Consider the following 19,906-nt stretch of genomic DNA (forward strand, 5'->3'; position numbering starts at 1 on the left):
TCTGAAACATTCCGGATGTACAGATTTGTCATGCCTGCTTCCTAGGTGTGCCGTCGAAGGCAGTGCGCATTCGGCTGACTCGCATTCTCGGCGCGGTGTTTACCCAGTAGTCATCCCTCATGCGGTTCATTAGGTGTTGGGTGATGAGCCAGGCCGCTGTGTTCTCAGCTGGGGCTGGAGCCTGTTTAGTTTGGCACTGATTTATGGTGTGCGGGGAGTGAGCAGTCCGCAGATCCATCTTAGAAACCCAGTTAGCCAAAGACAAATAGCTGAAGGTTGGCTGGTAGGAGCTGGGAAGGTGGGCTCTTGAGAAAGGGGACCCCTTTAGAAACACCAGTGTGACTTCGGTACCCTAACTAAGGAAGAGCTGGGTTCTGCACCAGAGAATGCTTTCCGGTCTGCTTTCTTGGTGTCCACCCCGGGTCAGGTGTCAGGCATGTTACTGACCTCTTCATACACTGCATCACCTCCCTGTGCCTTGGTTCTCACCATTGATAAACATGTGTGTGGAGCCCACCTGCTTCCCAGTCAGGCAAAATGCACGTGTAACAGTATGGTAGCCCGAGACATTCCTTTTGAAGATATTATGCCAAGAGAGCAAGCATTTATAGCTTTCCTCTTTCTTTCCCAAGTGGATTTTACACTGAGAAGGGTTTTAAGTGTAATGTTTATCTTGCCTTGTGAACTTCCCATCTCTTATTTTCCTTCTTGTTCCGTTCACCATGTTGGTTTGGCGTCCTTTTTGCTCTTTCTGTCCTTTGGGTGGGCCAGTGAGGAAGAGACCCCTTGATCTTGAAGTTGTAGAGAAAATGCCCTGGCTCTAATTGGGGTGCTGTCCTTTTGTGGCATGCCAAAACTTGCACACAAGTTCACACACTACAAGGACTTGGGCTGGTCCTCAAAGACGTTTCATTAGGGGGCACTGGGACTTTTAAGAAAATCGAATCCAAAATTATTGAAAGGTCGAATATGCGTTAGGTAAGATTTTCTATTGCTCACCGACATGGGTTCCTTCAGAGATGGAGGATGGGTGCCCTTGTGAATCCCAAACTCAACTGATTGGTTGTGGCTGCATGCAGGAGTCCCTGGTTCATCAGGGGGGAAAAAACGTGCCGTGATGGATTAGTGATGCCTGCCACTGGCAAGGAATAGAGGAATGAAGGTATATATGCTGTATAATTGCCATCTATGCTGTTTCTTCCCAAGGACCCATCCTGAGGGGAAGGGACCACATTCAGATGAAAGCACACAGACCCAGTGGATCTCTGGAAACTGGGAACAGCTGCCTTCATCCAGCTGTGAGGGGTGTAGTGAATGAGCAGAGAGGAAGAGGCATTGAGTGGAAAAACACGGGAACCATTTCAGACCTTGGGCACATCAGCTCTAAACCACGAAGTAACTGTCGGGATTTTGCAGAATCAGAGCCTTTAATTGTCTGGGCTTTGTGGCTACAGTGGTTGACAGGTTCTCCTTTAAAGATAATAAATGGCTCGCAGTTACTTTAGCTGAGAAAGTGTGCTGCTGCCCTGGGACAGTAATAACCGACCATGGCAAAGAGGAGCCTGGGATTTATGAGGTGTCCCAGTTTACAACCACCGGGGAGGAATCCAGCAGAGCGCTGCTGGAGCAATGCGCTAACCAGAGTGCATCCATCATTGCTCCCTCTGCAAGCCCTCTCTTTCCCTCTGCTGAAAATTATCACAGGCATTTGACCCCCGCCATTATAAGACTCCCCAGAAACCATATTTTAACATGTAACTTGAAAATAAAATCTCGTTGACCTTCGGTTTACTGGACTGAGGGGGACATTTTCCAGGTACGAGACACTATAAAATCCACCAGTGATAAAAAGATAAGGTATAGTCTCTTCTTTCAAAGGACTCAAGCGCCTACTGGGAGCCGGTAGTGATTACATAATTTCAGTACACTGTGAGGAGCGCAGTCGTTGAAGCAATGGGGTAGGAATAGAACTATATCTGTATGCATAAAAATCCGTGCTGTGCTTAATAATCACTTTGTTTTCCCTGTCCTCGAGTTATATTGGCAGCCATGCCCATAAAAGCACTTACTAAGATCTAGTGTTACTGTTTGTTTACAACCTCCTCCCCCTCACTGACCTTGAGCTTCCTGAGGGTGAGCTCTGGGTCTGGCTCTTTGTGTTGCCAGCATTTACCCAGTGATTATCGCCTATGAGATGCCTGATCAATGTTAGCTGAGCTCATGCAGGCTTGAATATGTACTTCTAACACATCGAAGGCAATACCAGGCATTGGCAATCTCTTAGATCAAATTTAAAAAATCAAAACATAGTTACCCTTAAGATAGTCTGTTGACTGTGAGTTGATTTAGAAATTAAAATGCATACCACGATGCCAAATTTCTCAACACAGAGTTCTCCATTTCAAGTACCACAATGCTGGTTGGATAACTACTCAAAGGAAAATATTTGGAGGAGAGCGGCAAGAACAGTCCTTCCCTGTGTATATCAGAGTGTAGAGCAGTGGACTCTGCTCAGTTTTAAGTCCCAGTGTGTGGCCATCTCCCTGCCCAGTCTGTCTGCTAAACACCATCACCAACGAGCTCATGTTGGCGGCCCTGCCCTTCCGCAGTGACCTGCTCCAGCAGTGATTCTAATTTCTCCTGAGTTGTCTTGTCTGGCAGTAGAGCTAATTTCTAGGAGCCAGATCTTGCCTCTCCCACCCGTATTCCCCCTGGTCTTGCCTGAGCAGTCTGCTTACGAGAAGTTTATCCAGTCTCTCTTCCACTGGGGCAGGTTGTCTCATTTCATTTGTCACTGTTTAATAGCTTATGCAAAGCATGCTGGGAGACCTAAATGTGTGGGTTTAGGGTTTCCCCTTCCATGTGAAACAGTAGACATTTCATTTATTTCTTAATAGTGACTAATTTTAGAGTAATTTGAGGCTGATTTACCTGTGCTCACTGATATTTTTCTGTCCATTTTCCTTTTAGTTCAATTGTTCACTCTATAAATATGTATGAAACTGGTATTAGATGCTGGACACATAGACAGATGAATTGGGTAAAATCCCACCATCCATAGAGGTTGGGACACACTGGGAGAGATCAAATGTGAGCAGATAGTTACCATTCACTGGTTTTTTTCAAGTCTTACCAATGAAGCATGAGGCGGGGTATTGAGTCGATCTCAGCCTTGTTGGTAAACAGCCCGCAGTGTTTAAGGAAATCTGTGGATGTCATTCGCCCATCAACAGAGACAGTAGGGAACTTCGATTCCTTCAGCACCGTATTTTTTGGCATCATGATTGTATCTCCTAAAAAACAGAAATCCTTTCAGGCTGTTACTTCTCCAGTGAAATTCCTCCCCTGCTTTTGGGGATCTCGCCCAAGAGTCAGTCCGCCCCCACTTCCACCCCACATAGTCAGCCATAGCTGCAGGAGAACAGCATCTTCATGACGACCCCAGTTTGGGGGACTTGCCCAGCAAGAAGCTCCTTCTTTATAACTTTCAGAGAATTTGCGAAGGACATTGCTTTCCTCACCCATGCTTGGCAAAGTATGGCTAAGTTTGATGAGCTAGCTTTAGAAAACCAACAGTAGCATAATTATTAAACATTTGTAGCCATTTCCCCCCATTCCTACTGAGCCCTTTTGGAAGAGTTTTTCAACTTCTTTGCAAGAAAACCAGCCCCGTGTGTCTCTGCCTCTCTCACCACACACGCTCACATATTTTGATTGACTTGCTTGACCTGTTGGTTATTCCAAGCTGTGGATTAAATGCCAACCACTAGTGTGATTTGCCCAGACTTCGCTTGCTGGAGGCCGGCTTCTTCAGACACTGAGAGAGGCGCTTCCTGTGGTCGCCCAGGGCCTTCGATGAACTCACCAGTGAGCCTAGGCCAGTGGTCGGCAAACCGCGGCTCGTGAGCCACATGCGGCTCTTTGGCCCCTTGAGTGTGGCTCTTCCACAAAATACCACGGCCTGGGCGAGTCTGTTTTGAAGAAGTGGCATTAGAAGTTTAAGTTTAAAAAATTCGGCTCTCAAAAGAAATTTCAATCATTGTACTGTAGATATTTGGCTCTGGTGACTAATGAGTTTGCCGACCACTGGCCTAGGCTGTTGGCTGTGTTAGTTAGGCTCCCTGTTCGGTGGGGAAAGGAAGCTTGGTCAGACAGCTCTTGGCCTCTCCCCTCAAGGGCGGGCTGCAGAGAGCGGGTAGCGAGCCCAAACCTCACCCTTCCCAACTCCTCTCCGGGCCTGACCTCCCTGCAGATGCTGAAGACAGTGAGAGGGATGTTGTCTCCATACCCATTGATCTTCAGCAGTCCCGGCCCTAATTGATTTTAAGATGAATTGCTGGTAGACAGGTTTTTGGGTTTTTTATTGGCCATAAAGATGCCTTGAACCTTAAATTAAAATGCCTGGTGAGGAGCAGGCAGCTATAGCAGGCTGCAGAGAGAAGGCAGGGAGCCCAAACCTCACCTTTCCCATCTCCTCTCCGGGCTTGACCTCCCTGCAGATGCTGAAGGCAGTGAGAGGGATGTTGTCTCCATACCATTGATCTTCACCCAGCCAGCCCGCAAACCACTGGGTCAGGCGTTGTATAATGAGCTACTTGGGGGGGCTAAGCCTTCAAAGCTCTCATTGTGGATTATGATCAGATTGTCAAGATCTCAAAGCCACCTGGGCACCACTCCCTCTGCCATCTGATTCTATCAGCCGCTAAAATCCAGGGGACGCTCTCCAGCAAGGAGTGGCGGTGCTGAGCATCTCCTTCCTTCCTAGCTGCTCCAGGGCCGTCTGCTCTGCTCTCAGGGTCGGTTTGAAGTCACCTTTCATACTCTCTCTAGCGGTCCTCTGCTGGGCTCCCCAGGCCCGTCTGGATGCCGCCACACCCAGGCTCGCCCATTCAGCACTGGCATGTCGGCTGCGGGCCTGTGTCTGGGAACAGCGATGCTGATTGTGGCCCAAGGCATTGGGGCTCAATGGGAAGATGGTGCTGCCTTTGCTAAAGCAGGTCCCTACCCGAGGACGTCCAGGTAGGCAGATGTCCTCACCATAGTGACTGCCTTGGTGGGAAGCAGCTCAGGGAAAGTGGTCTGGCCCCCAGGGGCAGTGGCTTCTCAGGGACCTGGCCAACATGCTTCGAGTGGACACAGTCTCCTGGCCTTCTTTCTGACTGTCCCAGGTGAGAGCAGGCATCCTGTCCAGGCCACCACTGGTACGTGGGGGTCCGAGGGTGGTGACAAGCTGAGGTCTCAGCTCCTCGGCCCCCAGCTGCACTGGGTTTTGTGGGGAAGGGAGCGTGTCCCTTCTCTCTCTTCCTGGAGTGGAGCAGATACTACTCCTTCCTACCTTCTGGCACCTCCTCGTGTAGACGGGGAGCCCTCAGCCCCAGCATCGGTCAGTGTTCCCTGGGGGGCTTTGTGAAACATGGTCAGCGTCCAGAACCCATTCCAGACCACAGGGACCAGTCTCTAGGGGTGAAGCCAAGCAAAGGCACAAGTTCAAGTTTATTGTAGACCGAGGGTTGAGAATAACTGATTTCTGAGGCTGTTTTTTTCAATCATGTGATGAGTCCACCACTCACAAATGGATGTTTTCTCAATAACTAGGGCATGATTGGATTGTGCATACTCTATTATCTCATCGTAAACAAGAGGACACCATGCATGACGTTGTGGTACAATCCTATGATGGGATGGTAGGTGGCAATAACACCAACTTTGGGGTGGGCAGCAGGTCAGGGAAGGATGTCTCAACTTGAAGAATGAGCAGGTATTATAGGGAGGGTGTCAGTCACAGGCGGAAGGAAGAACACAAAGAAAGAAACAGGGCGGAGTTCAGATCATTGATCATCTTCGTGTGGTCAGATCATGGAGCGTAAGGGGCAGGGCCGAGGGGGAGGCGGTGCTAGAGGGGAAGGTGGAAAGCCGCCTCCAGGGCCCAGGTGGTCACAGTAGAGAGGCTGGTCTTCACCTGTAGGCAGTGCTGGACCACCGTGGGGTCTTTTAACTTAAGTGTATTGGGTTGGCATTGGTCAGTAAGGTTAAGTAGGTTTCAAGTGTACAGCTCTAGGACTCATCATCTGCATATTGCATTGTGTGTGTACTCACCACGCAGACTCTAGTCTCCCTCTGTCACCATGTATTTGATGCCCTTTACCCTCTTCATCCTCCCCCCACCCCCTTCCCCTCTTGTAATCAGCACACTGTTGTCTGTGTCTATGAGTTTGGTTCATTCGTTTGTTGCTTTCTGCTTTACATCCCACATAGAAGTGAAATCACATAATTCTTGTTCTTTTCCATCTGACTTGTTTCACTTAGCATGATGCTCTCAAAGATCTGTCCATGTTGTCACCAAGACAGTATTCCATCCTTTCTTATGGCTGAGTATATTCCATTATGTATATGTGCCACATTTTCTTGATCCGGTCATCAGTCAGACACTTGGGTTGTTTCCATGTCGTGGCTGCCATGAATCATGTTGCAGTGAACATATGGATACGTGTTTGGGGCTGAGCAAGTGAATGATGTGATGAGATTTGCATTTTGAAGATAACCCAGCCTCTCTGAAGAGGGGCTTCAGGGGGTGGAGTTGAAGTCAGAAACTGTTGGGTGACCAGGATAAGTGGTGGAGCAGGGGTCCAGAGAGGGGGCAGTGACAATGACAGGAAGTAGGTGGGAGAAACAGATATTCCAAAAGGGAGTCCACATCACACCACCCCTGAAAACTGAGACCCTCGGAGCAAAATCCCCAACTTTGATGGACACGCAGGTCCCCAAGCCCACGTGGTCCCATGATTTTGATCATTGGTACATAGTTTTCCAAAGGCCTGATATAACTGCGAGCTGATTTACGATCATCAGCGATCTGGTGCCCAGAGAACGGGCCATGAGATCAGCAGTTGGCATTCCAGACGCTAAGCCTGCAGTGACCTGTTCTCCTGTCAGCCTTTGGGTAATCTTGGCTTGGATGAGATGCACAAGCTAGATTTTCTGGGTTCAGAAATGCCATCTTAGAGAGGAACGGTTACAGTGGCCTTCCTGCCCACGTCACAGGCAGCACTGGCCTTTGGCTCTGAGTGAGCTCATCGTCACCCCCTCAGACAGATGCCCACGGGAGCTCAGGGCTCAGAAGGCTGTGAAAGACCCGCCAGAGAAACAGGCAGGAGCAGTTAAATGGCTGGAGAGTTCTCCTTATAACTGCTAGCCATGTCCAGTCCTATCCTTTGTGAAACACAGAGGAGCTCTTTTGCATTTGTTAATAAACAAAATGTTTGGAATGCATCTGTGCCTTGAGGACATGCTGCAATGGAGAGGGGGCTGGAGGTTGCACCCTGCTGAGCTGAGCCTCTGTGATTTCCCAACAGTTTCAGTTCCTTTACATTCAGCCTGACCCCACAGGGCCCTGGAGAGCGATCTGGTGCCATTGGGGCAGGCACTGATCACCATCCCCCCCTTCCCCAGCAGGAGGTATGGCAGGAGGGAGCGGGGAAGTACCTGCAAGGCTCGGCAGCCATTCAGCAGCATCGCTGAGAATGCTGCTTCATAAAAAATCACGCTTCCCTCTGTTGGAATCAGTTCTGCTCGGTGCAGCTTAAATATAATTGTGACCTGCCCTGCGCCTGTTCTGAGCACCTCCGTGGTCATGAGGTTGTTTTCATGCTGCAAGAAGCACTTTTGTCCTCAGACAGAGGTCCTTCGGGCGGTGGTTCACAGGGAGCCTCCTGATGGTGGGTATGATGCGTCAGGGTAATGCTCTGCATCTCCGAGCCCTGACTGAAGGTGGTCACCTTCGCTCTGGAGCGAAGGACACAGGTTCCCAGAAGCTGGACAGAGTGCCCAGCTGAGGGACGGAGGGACTTTGACGTGAGTGTTGCCCAACCCTAAAGCCAGGCCTGTCTCCTCCACAGCAGGGGTTGGCACACCACCCCAGCAGGCCAAGTCCAGCCGCTTGTTTAAATCAAGTTTAATTGGAACACAGCCACGCCCGTTCGATACCCTGTCTGTAGCCACTTTCCCACTTTCCGACCACCACGGCAGAGCTGAGCCATTGCGGCAGACACCGGATGGCCCTTAAAGGAGTCTGCCACCCACCCCCCAATAAATACAGAAGACCTAGATGCTGCTCCTCGGGCCCACGGAGCCCTTTCATTTTTCTCTCCTTTTCATTTAACACACTGGACACCACTCAGCAAAATCTCTCCCTTACAGGGACTGGCCTTGGCAGTTGACACCCCAACTGTGGCGAGACTACAAAGTAAAACCATCTTTAGTTTCCAGAAGTTGTCCTAATTTTTTAAAATAGACTTTTATTGATTTCAGAGAGGAAGGGAGAGGGAGCGAGAGATAGAAACATCAATGACGAGAGAGAATCATTGACTGGCTTCCTCCTGCATGCCCCACACTGGGGATCAAGCCCACAACCTGGGCATGTGCTCTGATCGGGAATCGAACTGTGACCTCCTGGTCTATAGGTGGACATTCAACCACTGAGCCACACCGACCAGGCAAGTTGTCCTAATTTTTAAGTCCTCTGGGCGGGAAGCGGGTGGGGGATGCTAACAGCCGCGTCTGGGACAAGAACTGTCCCTGGCAGATGAGTCATCAGTTTTTACCTGAACTTCTCCTACTTTTGCTGGGCAAGGCCCATCTCCCCGCTCCTAACCTTGGAGAGTAGCCCCCCCAAAAGTACTCCCGGCCTCCGGAAAGTCCTGCCTACGCATGAGCACTCGGGCTCTTTCTTCCCAGGCCCACTCTCCAGGCGGGATCCCTCCAATGTGTTGGTCCTCGGGAGCTGCCAGTCATTTTGTTTTGTGTAAGGAACATTCCTGGGAAGAAAAATGGCCCAGTCCTGGAGCCCAGCAGTGAAATCTCTCCCGCAGGCCTCATCTCTAAGCTGGGCTGTGCCGGTATCTGTCTTCCCCAGGACAGCCTTTTTTCTGCATTAGGAAGACAAATCTGTTTCCTGGGCACCACGGATTGGGTCCATTGAAATCCCCGTTAATGGACATGCTCAGTAGCAGTTGCTGCGGTGGCTTCTCCAGACCCTCCGCTCAGCTTCAGACTACCCTCTGAAGCGACCACTGGAACCCTAAGACCCCACATGGAGGCTTTGTAAACCGATCAGATGATTCTGTAATGATGTACTTGTTTATTCTAGAGATGCTAAGTGGGAGCCAAGGCATCTTTGGCATTGAACATATCAATCATTATTACAGTCTGGAAAATTCTGTATTAAGCACTATGGTCCACAAATAAGAAACAGTTCCTGCCCTCTGGGGGTTTACAACTGAGGTTGGGTGACAGGTGTGCTAATAACGACCCTGACTCCTCTCTAGTGATGTGACAAGAGTCACTGAGATGCTCAGTCACTGAGGGCTCAGAGGTGCTGCTGGACGTTGGCTGAGATCGGGGGTTCTCCCACTTGAGCACGCATCCGAATCCCCTGGACAGGCTGTTGAAACACAGCGTGGAGGGCTGCCTGCATGCACTCTACACTGTTCTATGTCAGGCACTTGAGCATCCTGACCAATGCCCCGCGGACCAGCATGCTTGATGCTATTCAGGGATCCCCGCACTTACACCTTTCACCCCGTCTTCTAAGGAGACCGGAGGTTTTCTCCATTTAAAGCACAGGTCCTGTGGGACCCTGGCTCCTTCTGTAACATGTGACGTTGACTCAGAGGACACGTGCTAGGAGAACCCCAGAAACGCACCGCAGGCGCCGCGCAGATGTTGGTGAAATGATCAGTCAGTTCCAACAGCGAGTGCAAAGCTTAAGAGCACAGCTTCTTTGATGTCTGTGGCGAAGCACACGCTATGCTAAGACCTTTCAAGTTCATTGATCTGCTGATGCCTCTGCAACATCGTCCGTCCGTGGGCTTTGCAAACAATGATAAAAGGTCTGGTATTTTCCAAAGAGGACAGAGTTCAGGACGGTGGGTGTGAGAGTCTTGGTTTACTAGTACATCACACCTGTGGAGCATTAACAGCGGTCTCATGCCATGAACTGTAGCTCCGGTAGAGGATGCTTTGCAAAGGAAGAGAAGAATGTTTGACCTAGATAACTGTTTGGTCTTCTTAAAAAATCGGTGACATCTCTTGCTGGGGTCATTCTCCTTGGCACAGCGAGCGACCAGAGAGCTTCTTGGGGCCCCAGCCAAGCAGAACTGTGAATAAAGTGGATGAAGCCAGTCTTGCTTCTAGCAAACCTCTGTTCTGTGCTGCACCCTCACCATTGGCATCCCTTCCCCTGGGATCCTATCAACCTGCTCTGAGCAAACGGTCTCTATTGTCTTCAAACTGAAGTGTAAGAGATTGCAGGGAACATAAAGGATCGTCCCACTTACGGATCCTTGCACATAGCAGGGATCAAAGCATAAAGCTAGAGGAAGGACGTTCTTACAGTGGGTTTTAAGCACAAGCTATAAGTAGGAGCTGCCTGGGGGATTATCATCATTTCCATGCAAAGGGACAACCATGAGAATAGAGCGATGATTTTCTCAAGTTATTTCTCACGGCAGTAGCAGTGCTCTCTCTACCCAGCTTCCTTCTCGTTCTCCTGGCTCTGGGCAGCCACAGCCCCACAAGCTTGTGTCCTCTTGGCCTTCATTGTACTTGTAGGGACTTCTTGTTGCAAGTGATAAGAATCCTGTTCAAACCACCCAATGCCAGGGTTGGACCGACGTTGTGGGTGAATATGGCTTCACCGTTATGAACACTCCTACAGGCACACATACCTTTCCTCTGGCTGATTCTCTTGACAGCGATCATTATCTCCCGCTGTCCCGCAGATTACGGGACACCTAGTTCTCAGTTGGAGGGGAAAGAGCTTGCTTCAGCTCCGCCTCCAGCCCAGTCAGAAAAGCATGGGGAAGGATGCTGATTGGTCAGTGGTAGGACCATGGTGGCTAGTGGACGGTGGTCTGGTGATTGTCATTTCTGTGACAGTCCCTTAAAGAAACACATTAAGTAGGGGATCCCCTGGCGATTTGAGCTTCCATTTCCCCATCTGGAAAATGTGGGAAGTGGAGATGCCTTTAAAACTCTCCCAACTTTAACCTGATTTTATTTAAAAATCACTTTTTTGTTTCTGGTATTCTAACCACTGGATCTTTACTTCCGTGATATGTCCTACCTCCCACCAGGGGGTCAGATGACATTGGGAGACGATAATCATGTCCTTGGCCCAACTCTGAGTTTCTCTGAATGGGAAACGGGGCAGCGTGCGAGGTGCCCCGCACAGGAAACAGCCAAGGGTCGTAGATCAGCCTGGAGTAGATCGGCCACCATACAAAGCGCATGATCTAAGATGGTCACAATTTCAGACTTTGTGAAGAGTCCCAAACTTAGCGTTTTGCTTGAGTGAAAAAAAAAAAGAAACCGATTGGTGGAAGGTCAGCTGGAAGTGTTCCTCATGCCATTGTGCTGGGGACATGACACGATGATTATGTAAATGGTTCCGGTTCCGATGCAGCCCAGGTTCGACGTGGCTAATGTGTAGACGTGTCCAGATGATTCATCTGTTTCCTCATCGTTGGACATTCGTTCTTCCTGTAAAACCAGATGATGTCTTTTTCCCCAAAAGCCTCCCCACCTGCCGAGCGAGCCTGTCAGTCCGTCTTATCCATCACGCCCTCGCTCCTGCTGTAATGAGCTTTGCCCGTGTCTGGCTCACTTGTTAGACCACGAGTTCACAGAGGGCAGGGGCCATACTCTAGTCACCTTTGAATTCCCAGTGTAGACGCACGATAAGGACTCAGTAATGTCTACGGTGTTGGCTTCAGAAATAATGCTTCTCGAGAAAATTTCTGTGAAGAGCTTCTATCAATACCGTTCAGTTCATGTAAGCTGTTGACCAGCTGTGTTGGGCTCAGGCAGCGAGCCAGCCGTGGCCTGGAAACTCAGGAGGCAGGTCTGGAGGCGAGCTGCCTTGATGCCCGCCCTGCACGGCTGTCTCAGCAGCCACAGCACAGGACGGGTGCGGCATGCAGCTCCTCTGAGAGCGGTGGTACCTACTGGGAAAGCAGCCACGAGTGAGTGAGACAGGCCTGTCATCTCTCAAGTTGTCTGCTGTAGCTTCCTGGGGTTTCTGCCATTAGGTTCATTTTGGGGATAAGATATCCCCTCCCAGAAAGCCCCTATGGAAATGCCTGTGGCCTTGTGGAGGGCATTCTTACTATGGCCTTGGATTCCTAAAGATTATAAGGCCAAATGAGGGCTGATGGCACTGGAAAATTGTTTGGTTTTTTTTTTTATCCTTTTAGATACCTATGACTCATCTTACCCTCAGTAGAGCCCTTTTCAGTTGACAAGGGATTCCTGGGAGTGGGGGGGAGGGGAGGGGCATGTTAGCAATGGGTATGCAGATAACGAAAGAGGGCAGATACCTGGCACCCCTGGGTTAGGGGACTCATGGGCCTGTGGGCATACTTTGGCCTGATGGGTAATAGGTTTTAGTGTTGCTGCCAAGGAAGATTCACTTTCCTGGTCTGCCCCCCAGCGCCCCTTACACCCTTCAGACCACTGGACAGTCCTTGGGTGAATAGGAGAGACGTACCCTTAGAGAAAGAAAGCTAGCAGCCAGCTAGCCACCTGCACCATTACAGAGGGGAGGAGCTGTCCGTGTTGGGAGCACATGTGAGCTGCCCGCTGTGTGCTGAGGGGGGGATGTTGCCATCGCCTAGCAGCCAGGCAGATTGGAAGTTCCGGTTTGCCACAGTATCTGCGTGTTGTAAATGGTCACCTCTGTGACAATAAGACTTCATGCAGATGGCATCATGGTGGGACTGTCAGTGGGCAGTGACAGGGTCATTACCATACAGGAATTAGTGAATGAACAGGGAGCATCAGGAGTGGGCTGGGGTCGCATTTATAGTGACAGAGGGTGAACCGGGACGGTTCACGTGATGAAGTTTGTGCTGTGTCCCCCATATTGGGCTATTGGTGTCTTAGAATGCAGCTAGGTATCTGCGACCCTGGACAAGTCCTCAGCCTTTCTCCCTGTCGGTTTCTCTGCCTTTAAAATAGTGGTAATAACACCTCCTCTCACTGAGGCGGTAAGCGGCACAGGGCCTGGCACGGAACCTAGCATGTAGTGGACCTGCACTTGGGATTTTGTCTTTTACGAAGTTACGAAGCCACCCCCGGGCAGCAGGATAGTGGAGTATTGACCAGCCTGGTTCTAAATCCCAGCGCACCCACCTCCCAACCAGCTGTATGATTTTGAACTAGTCACTTCATGTTTCTTTCGAAGCCTTTGTTTCTTTATATGTAAATGGAATCATGATAATGACTACCTCCTGGACCTTAGTGGATTTAAAGAGGGAGCATATATAAAGCACCTACCACCATATACGGCGCATAGCGGTTCCTGATCCACAGTAGCAGTTGTTCTCAGCTGTAGTGGAGAGTCAAAAAAAAAAAAAAAAAAAAAAGCAGCAGCCCCTCATTGCAGACTCTGCCTGTGTGTCTGCTGGCCTTGCCCGCTGCATGCCTCCTGAGGAAGGTGGATCCACATGAACAGAGGCAGTGGGTAATTGGGTCATTGCCTCTGTATGGGCCAAGTCTGTCCTGAGGCACAAATTACCAGGTAATTCTCTTTTTTCTTGAGGCTTCTAGTGGGATATGTCTATTCTAATATAATAGACCTCAAAGAGGCATTTGTACGATCCAAAAGCATCATTTGTATGAACACTCAGGCCTTCACTAATGGGGATAACATCTGGGAGGGGCGGGGTGGTGGGTATCGGTTCATATTCACATGAGTTGACGCCAACCGAACTTCCAGGTCACTGTGTCTCCGCGATTTTCTCCTGGAGAAAAACAATGTGCGTGCCGACGTCTGGCTGTTGCTTGGACCGCGTTCGTTCTTGAATGTGCGTTGTGTATAGTGTTGGTGCAGTAGCTCCTCCCACACCAAGCCCCTCTGCCCCCAGCTCCAGCCCAGCTCCTCCCCGTGGCTCCAAAGAGACAGAAGAGCGTGGGAGCTGTGCGCAGTGGGAGTGGGTTCTGGAAAAGCGTGCTCACGTCTGGGCTGAGAGTGCACGCAAAGGGGTTCACAGAGGCAGGGAGCTGTTAGCTGGAGACTTTTCTGAGTGGACAAGGTCAACCCCAGAACATCATGGTCTTCCTTTAACCTCCAGGTAATGCAGGTGGTGAAGGAGCAGGTAATGAGAGCTCTTACAACCAAGCCTAGCTCCCTGGACCAGTTCAAGAGCAAACTGCAGAACCTGAGCTACACCGAGATCCTGAAAATCCGCCAGTCCGAGAGGATGAACCAGGAGGACTTCCAGTCTCGCCCGATTTTGTAAGTTACCACCTCCCCCCCCCACCTCCCCCAGGGCTCTGACGGGCCATTTCTGGGGTGAAGGTCTCTCACACAGCCGGGCTGCGCTGGGAGCTCTTTGTGGGAGGCCAACGAGAGACGTTCCGAAAGGTCTCAGTCCAGCCGTGGAGTCCGAGCAGCCCCCTGGGCAGGCTGGGCAGGCTGGGCTGAGCGGGAGGTGGGCAGGTGCTGGTCGAAGGATCTAAACCAGGAAGTGGCCCAGTGACGGGTGAGCCCTCTAAGGATGTGTAGCTAAAACACTGGGGACCTTTCTACCACGCGGGAGCAAACTTTGTTGCCCATGAAGCTACATTCTTTGGAGGTGCCTTTGAGTGGCAAGATGCGCTGGCCCAGCCAGAGTGAGGCCCATGCTAATTAAAGCAATGTCACTCAAGCAGCGTGCGTGGGAGGGCTGGGGAGCCGGAGAGGCGAGATCCACCTCCTCCCTGCCTGTTGGCTCCGCTCGGCATCACATTTCCCTTGTGACTGTCAACCGCAGGCCCGAGGCAGAGAGGCAGGGCCCCTCTTTACAGGACTTGGCATCCAAGCCACCAGCAGCAGTCGCTCCATTTCAGGTTCTCCATCTGGAAGATGTGCTGAACCTTAGACGCGAAGGCTGTCGGGTTTGCTTCGCCTTTTCTGAGAACTGGCCCGCGTGTCTTCCCTTGTCCCTTTCTAAGAGCTAGGCGGGTTGGGTGCCTTGTCATTTGTAGGGAAAGGCAAGGGGCCGGGAGGGTAAGGAAGTGCTTGATGCTTGTGCTCACTCTGCTGGACACAGCTGCTTCTAAGCTTCGTGTGAAGCCAACTCATAGCATAGGTGTCACTGGGAAGCTGTCTTAAACCTCTCTCTCTCTCTCTCTCTCGTTCTGTCTCTGTCTCCCTGTCTCTCTGTTTCTGATTCTTGTTCTTCCTGCCTCTCTTTCTGTTACTGGCTCTTCTATATCTGACATTTCTAAAGCTTGGCAAGTCGCAAAGCACCTCTGTTTTGGTTGCTCACGTCCCTGTGAGATAAGCAGGTCTCGTCCCATCAAGGACCAGGATGTAGTCTCGGCAGCTGAGGCCTCTCTTAGCAAGCGGGGGACCAGGACTTGAAGCCCAGCCCGCTGATCCCTCAGCTCATGCTCGTCTACCTCACAGAGTCCCTTTGCCAAGTGCAAGATTAAGATGCATTCTAAAAGGCGCACGGGTCTGAAAAGACAGTAGCCAAGCCTTGGCGTTCCTTTTCCAACCCCACGTCACCTTTAGGAGCCGCAGAGCTGCAGGCTTGCGTGGGATGAGGTCGGGCAGCAGGGGAGCGGAATGCCGCCCAAGTGTCTTTGGGAAACCTCAGTGACACCCGCCACTGCTTTCCCTTGACCCTTGACCTCGCAGTTAAGTCCAGTAGCTGCACAGACAGGATGTGGCCACGAAGCTGCAGGATTTACTCTCTGGCCTTTGACAGAGCAAGTTTGCCAACCTCTGCTCTCGATGAACACTGGGGAGCAGCTCAAGGGCAACCAGGTCCAGGAGGGAATCCCACCAGCCTAGGGGTGCCGTCTGTCTGTCTGCCTGTCTGTCTGCCTCCTTGGGCCTCGGCCTGGAGTTGTCACAGTGCTAGACTTGGAATTGCTCTTCACACTCTCTTTTGCCTACCTCTTTTCTAAAAAAATACCTTTTTATTGATTTCAGAGAGGAAGGGAGAGGGAGAGAGAGATGGAAACATCGGTGATGAGAGAATCATTGACTGGCTGCCTCCTGCACACCCGCTCCTGAGGATCGATCCCGCAACCTGGGCATGGGCCCTGACCGGGAATGGAACCATGACCTCCTGGTTCATAGGTCAATGCTCAGCCACTGAGCCACACCAGCCGGGCCCTTCCTCTTTTCCTCCTCCTCCTTTGATTGATTTACGAGGCCTTTAGATAGAACGAGAGGAATATTTGTCAAAACCAGAGCCAGGGACACTGCGCCCTCCCTGCCTGGGAAGGGAGCACCTCAGAGGACAGGTCCCCCGCGGTTCAGAGCAAGCCCCGGGTCACGGTGAGTGAGCCTCAGCTCCTGTCGAACACGGAGGGTTTGGGGAACATGATCTAAGCAAACTCAGTGCTACCTAGCACGCACACTGTCTCCTTTGGGAGTCACAGCAGTGTCCCAGGAGAGGCACTCATATCCCCATTTTACAGGTGAGGAAACTGAGGCTTAGATGGGCTACATGAAAGGCTCACCTTGGGCAGAGCCTAGAGTGAAGGCCCAGCCTTCTGAGTTCTAGGTCTGCGTTCTAATCACTACTTTCAGCACCACCCCGAGCGCTGGGCTCTGGGTCTCCCTGCCCAGTTTCCACTGGAGCAGCTCGATGAACTGCCCCATGATAAAAAGATCTCTGTTCCTAAAAAATAGATTTAAAAATCCATTAAACTCTGTCACGATATCCTCACAGCCCAGTGCATGTAGAAGGAAATGACATTATGTTAGCCAGAGACAGGATGTAGATACCCCTTAATTCATGTCAGCTCCATCCCAGTCTCTCTGGGCTAGAACCCTGGACGATGCATCATTCCCATTTGCCAGCGACAGACCCGAAAGCAAAACATGGTTCCGAGTTTGCCCAGGCTCGGCGTTTGCTGTGGAATAGTCATCGGGCCGTGGCCGATGTCCCTGTTGGGTCAGGTCACCAATGTCGTCTCTGAGACCGACTTGGGGCGAGGGCGGACGTGACCAGAGATTTATATGCCCAGCGAAGCTGCGCGCTTTGTGCAGAAGTTTATGTGTGTCTTTGTAAAACAAGAGGAGACATTTCTCAGGACACTGGTCTGGAAAAACATCACTCAGGTGGCCAGTGCTTTGGGGGGATTCTGTAAATGTCAGAGGATCCGCGGTGTTATTGTAGCAGATACGCCTTCGCAGATGAGTCTCCAAAGCCCAGCCTGGGGGCCATCGGGATGTTCATGAAAACATGCAGCTGCACGCCTTCCCCCGCTGCCTTCCTTGCCTCCCTCCCTCCCCCCCTCCCCCCCGCCCACAAAGCCCTGTCCCCCAGGCCCGCTGTGGAACGTGTCTATTTTCACAGGGAGCTCAAGGAGAAGATTCAGCCAGAAATCTTGGAGCTGATCAAGCAGCAGCGCCTGAACCGCCTCGTGGAAGGGACCTGCTTCAGGAAACTCAACTCCAGGCGAAGGCAAGGTATGGTGCCTGGGGCTGCGCCACACCCGGGACCTGCCCCCGGGGAGTCCCAGGGGCGTGGCGCTGGTTTAGGGGAGGCCATGCAGCACTGAACTCGGACAGGAATCACGTCCCTGTGAGTTCTGACACCCTGTGCACGCCCAGGGAGAACCGAAGTCCAGAATTCCAGAGGATCCATGGAGCTGAAGAGCCCTTCTGGGCCACGTAATACCATTTTTAATAACAACGTAATACCAGTTTGCTGTGGTTCAGCAATAACGACCGTGTGTTGATTGAGAGACTACCACGTGCTGGCTGTGGTGTAACTTACATTCAGGAATTTCATCCTCACAGTAACCCTATGAAGGAGCTACGGGGGTGGCACCCAGTTTACAGATACGGGAACCAAGGTACTGAGGTGTAAGCACGTCGCCCAGTCACAGAAGAGCAGGGATGCCCAGCAGCTCCGGGGCCCTTACTTTTGTTTTTATATATATTTTTTTACTGATTTCAGAGAGGAAGGGAGAGGGAGAGGGATAGAAACATCAATGATGAGAGAGAATCATGGATCGGCTACCTCCTACATGCCCCACAGTGGGGATCAAGCCCACAACCCAGGCATGTGCCCTGACCAGGAATCGAACTGTGACCTCCTGGTTCATAGGTCAGTGCTCAACCTCTGAGCCACACCAGCCAGGCCCTAAGGTTTTTATAATTTGTATGAAACTCCATAGCTGGTGTGTCAGGGCCAAGTGTGTCCCCCAGGTCTATGGGACTCCAAAGCATTGGTGAGGCCAAACCACCTGGAGAAGGACTTGGGGTTCTGGGGTCATCTTCTGCTGTGAAGGGAGACAGCAGCCTCCAGGGAGGCAGCGTTCTGAATCAAAACACAGGACTCTCCCTCTGAAGAATGGCCGTGACGCGAGGAGGACCTGCAGGCAGGGTGACCTTCCCGTGGCCTGCCCTTCAGCTGTCTCGGTCACTGCGCTCAGAGGGAAATCTGTCTCTCATCACCTGAAAGGTGACAGCTCCCTTGAAAATAGTGTTGGGTCCCTCCCGCTGGGTGACTTGGAAAGGTTCGGCCTTGGGCAGCCAGTGGACCACCTGCTGAAGACTCCACATTTTCAGCTAACCTATGAGGGATCCAAAATCCGAGAAGAAGTGTCCCCGCTGCCTCCCACACACAGGACTCGCAGGGCCCCGGGGCCAGCAGCCAGCGGTGGCCTCCGCACCCAGGACGGAGCTGTCGGCTGAGTCCACGGCAGAGGGGATCAGGACTCGGTTCTTGCTGGGCCCCGTGCCTCCCTGAACTGGCCAGCCTGTCGCACTCAACACTGGCAGCTCTTCTTCACTGTGGTCCTCTCCCCTGAGGACCCGGAGCCAGCCCCAACTCCTCTCAGCCTGGATGGTGAAGACAGACAGTCAGCGGCCCTGTTCATGGAGCCGCCTGTGGCCAAGTTCATTAACATTCAATAAAATGTACAGTTCCTTTCATCCCCTAGATGGAGCAGACACAGAGCATTCCCATCCTCGCAGGAAGGTCTGTCGCACGTGACCGCAGGAATTAGTATCATAGTGGTGATGAGCTCCATAATGAGCCACGTGACTCTGAGAACAGCTTTAATCAGCCCTGGAGACCTGCTTCCCAGGCTTGTGTGTTTTGAAACCAGCTTTTCCCTCTGATCCTTCAGAGAGATGGAGATAGAGATGGGATAGGGATAGGGATAGGGATAGAGATATGGAAAGAGATAGGAAGAGAGATGGGGGGGAGAGAGAGAGAGAGAAGGAAGAGAGAGAGAGAGAGAGAGAGAGATAGAGAGAGAGAGAGAGAGAGAGTGAGAAGAGAGAGAGAGAGAGAGAATTCTCCATGTATTAGTTTTGGAGTTTGGGGAATGAAGAGGTGGCTATTAAGGTACTAAATTCCTAGTTGACTGGGAGGCCTCTGTAGTGCTCCTGGTTTCCCTTTAAATGCTGGTGAACAGCCTTTGGCAGTGTTCTCGCTGCTTCTCGTTGCCTTCAGTGACACAGGCCACTCGTTCATTGCCCAGAGGGACTGAGGGACTGGTAACATCAGGCTGGGTTTTGAAAAGAAAACACACATTTTTCTTACCATCAGAGAAACTGCAAATCAAGCTGCCACAGGCGGCTGACGCTGACACTGTCTCCCCACGAGTGGGCGCGGTGCTGGTCCGAGCTGGCGCCTCTGCCTTTCCCTAGGGCCGCTCTCCCTTCCAGGCAGACATAACCCATAACCCGTGGGGTGCCACAGTCTTCCCAGAGCGCAGGACGCCAGCCGTTACCCCGCGGAAGACCCTGGCGGAGCACCAGCCTGTGATTCTCAGGAGTCAAAGCACCTCCAAGCCTTCTCAGCCCCTTTGCCATCCGTCCGACTTCCTCTCCGACGGGGAGGCGCAGGCACATCGCTCACAGCAGCGCTGCAGGGTGCCTTTCTCCCTC

At 51.5% G+C, this 19,906-nt stretch overlaps 1 protein-coding gene across 2 annotated transcripts in view; it reads left to right on the forward strand.

Moving 5' to 3' along the window:
* ELMO1 (engulfment and cell motility 1) overlaps nt 1-19,906 on the forward strand; it is a 401,111-nt gene that overhangs the window by 366,595 nt on the left and 14,610 nt on the right. For both annotated transcript variants that reach the window (XM_008147245.3, XM_008147253.3), the window contains 2 exons: nt 14,130-14,293; nt 17,358-17,470. In XM_008147245.3, coding sequence (XP_008145467.1) covers nt 14,130-14,293; nt 17,358-17,470 — 277 coding nt within the window. The remainder of the gene's footprint in view (nt 1-14,129; nt 14,294-17,357; nt 17,471-19,906) is intronic.

The sequence above is a fragment of the Eptesicus fuscus genome, chromosome 14 (assembly GCF_027574615.1).
Source record: "Eptesicus fuscus isolate TK198812 chromosome 14, DD_ASM_mEF_20220401, whole genome shotgun sequence".
In the NCBI taxonomy this organism is placed as follows: domain Eukaryota; kingdom Metazoa; phylum Chordata; class Mammalia; order Chiroptera; family Vespertilionidae; genus Eptesicus; species Eptesicus fuscus.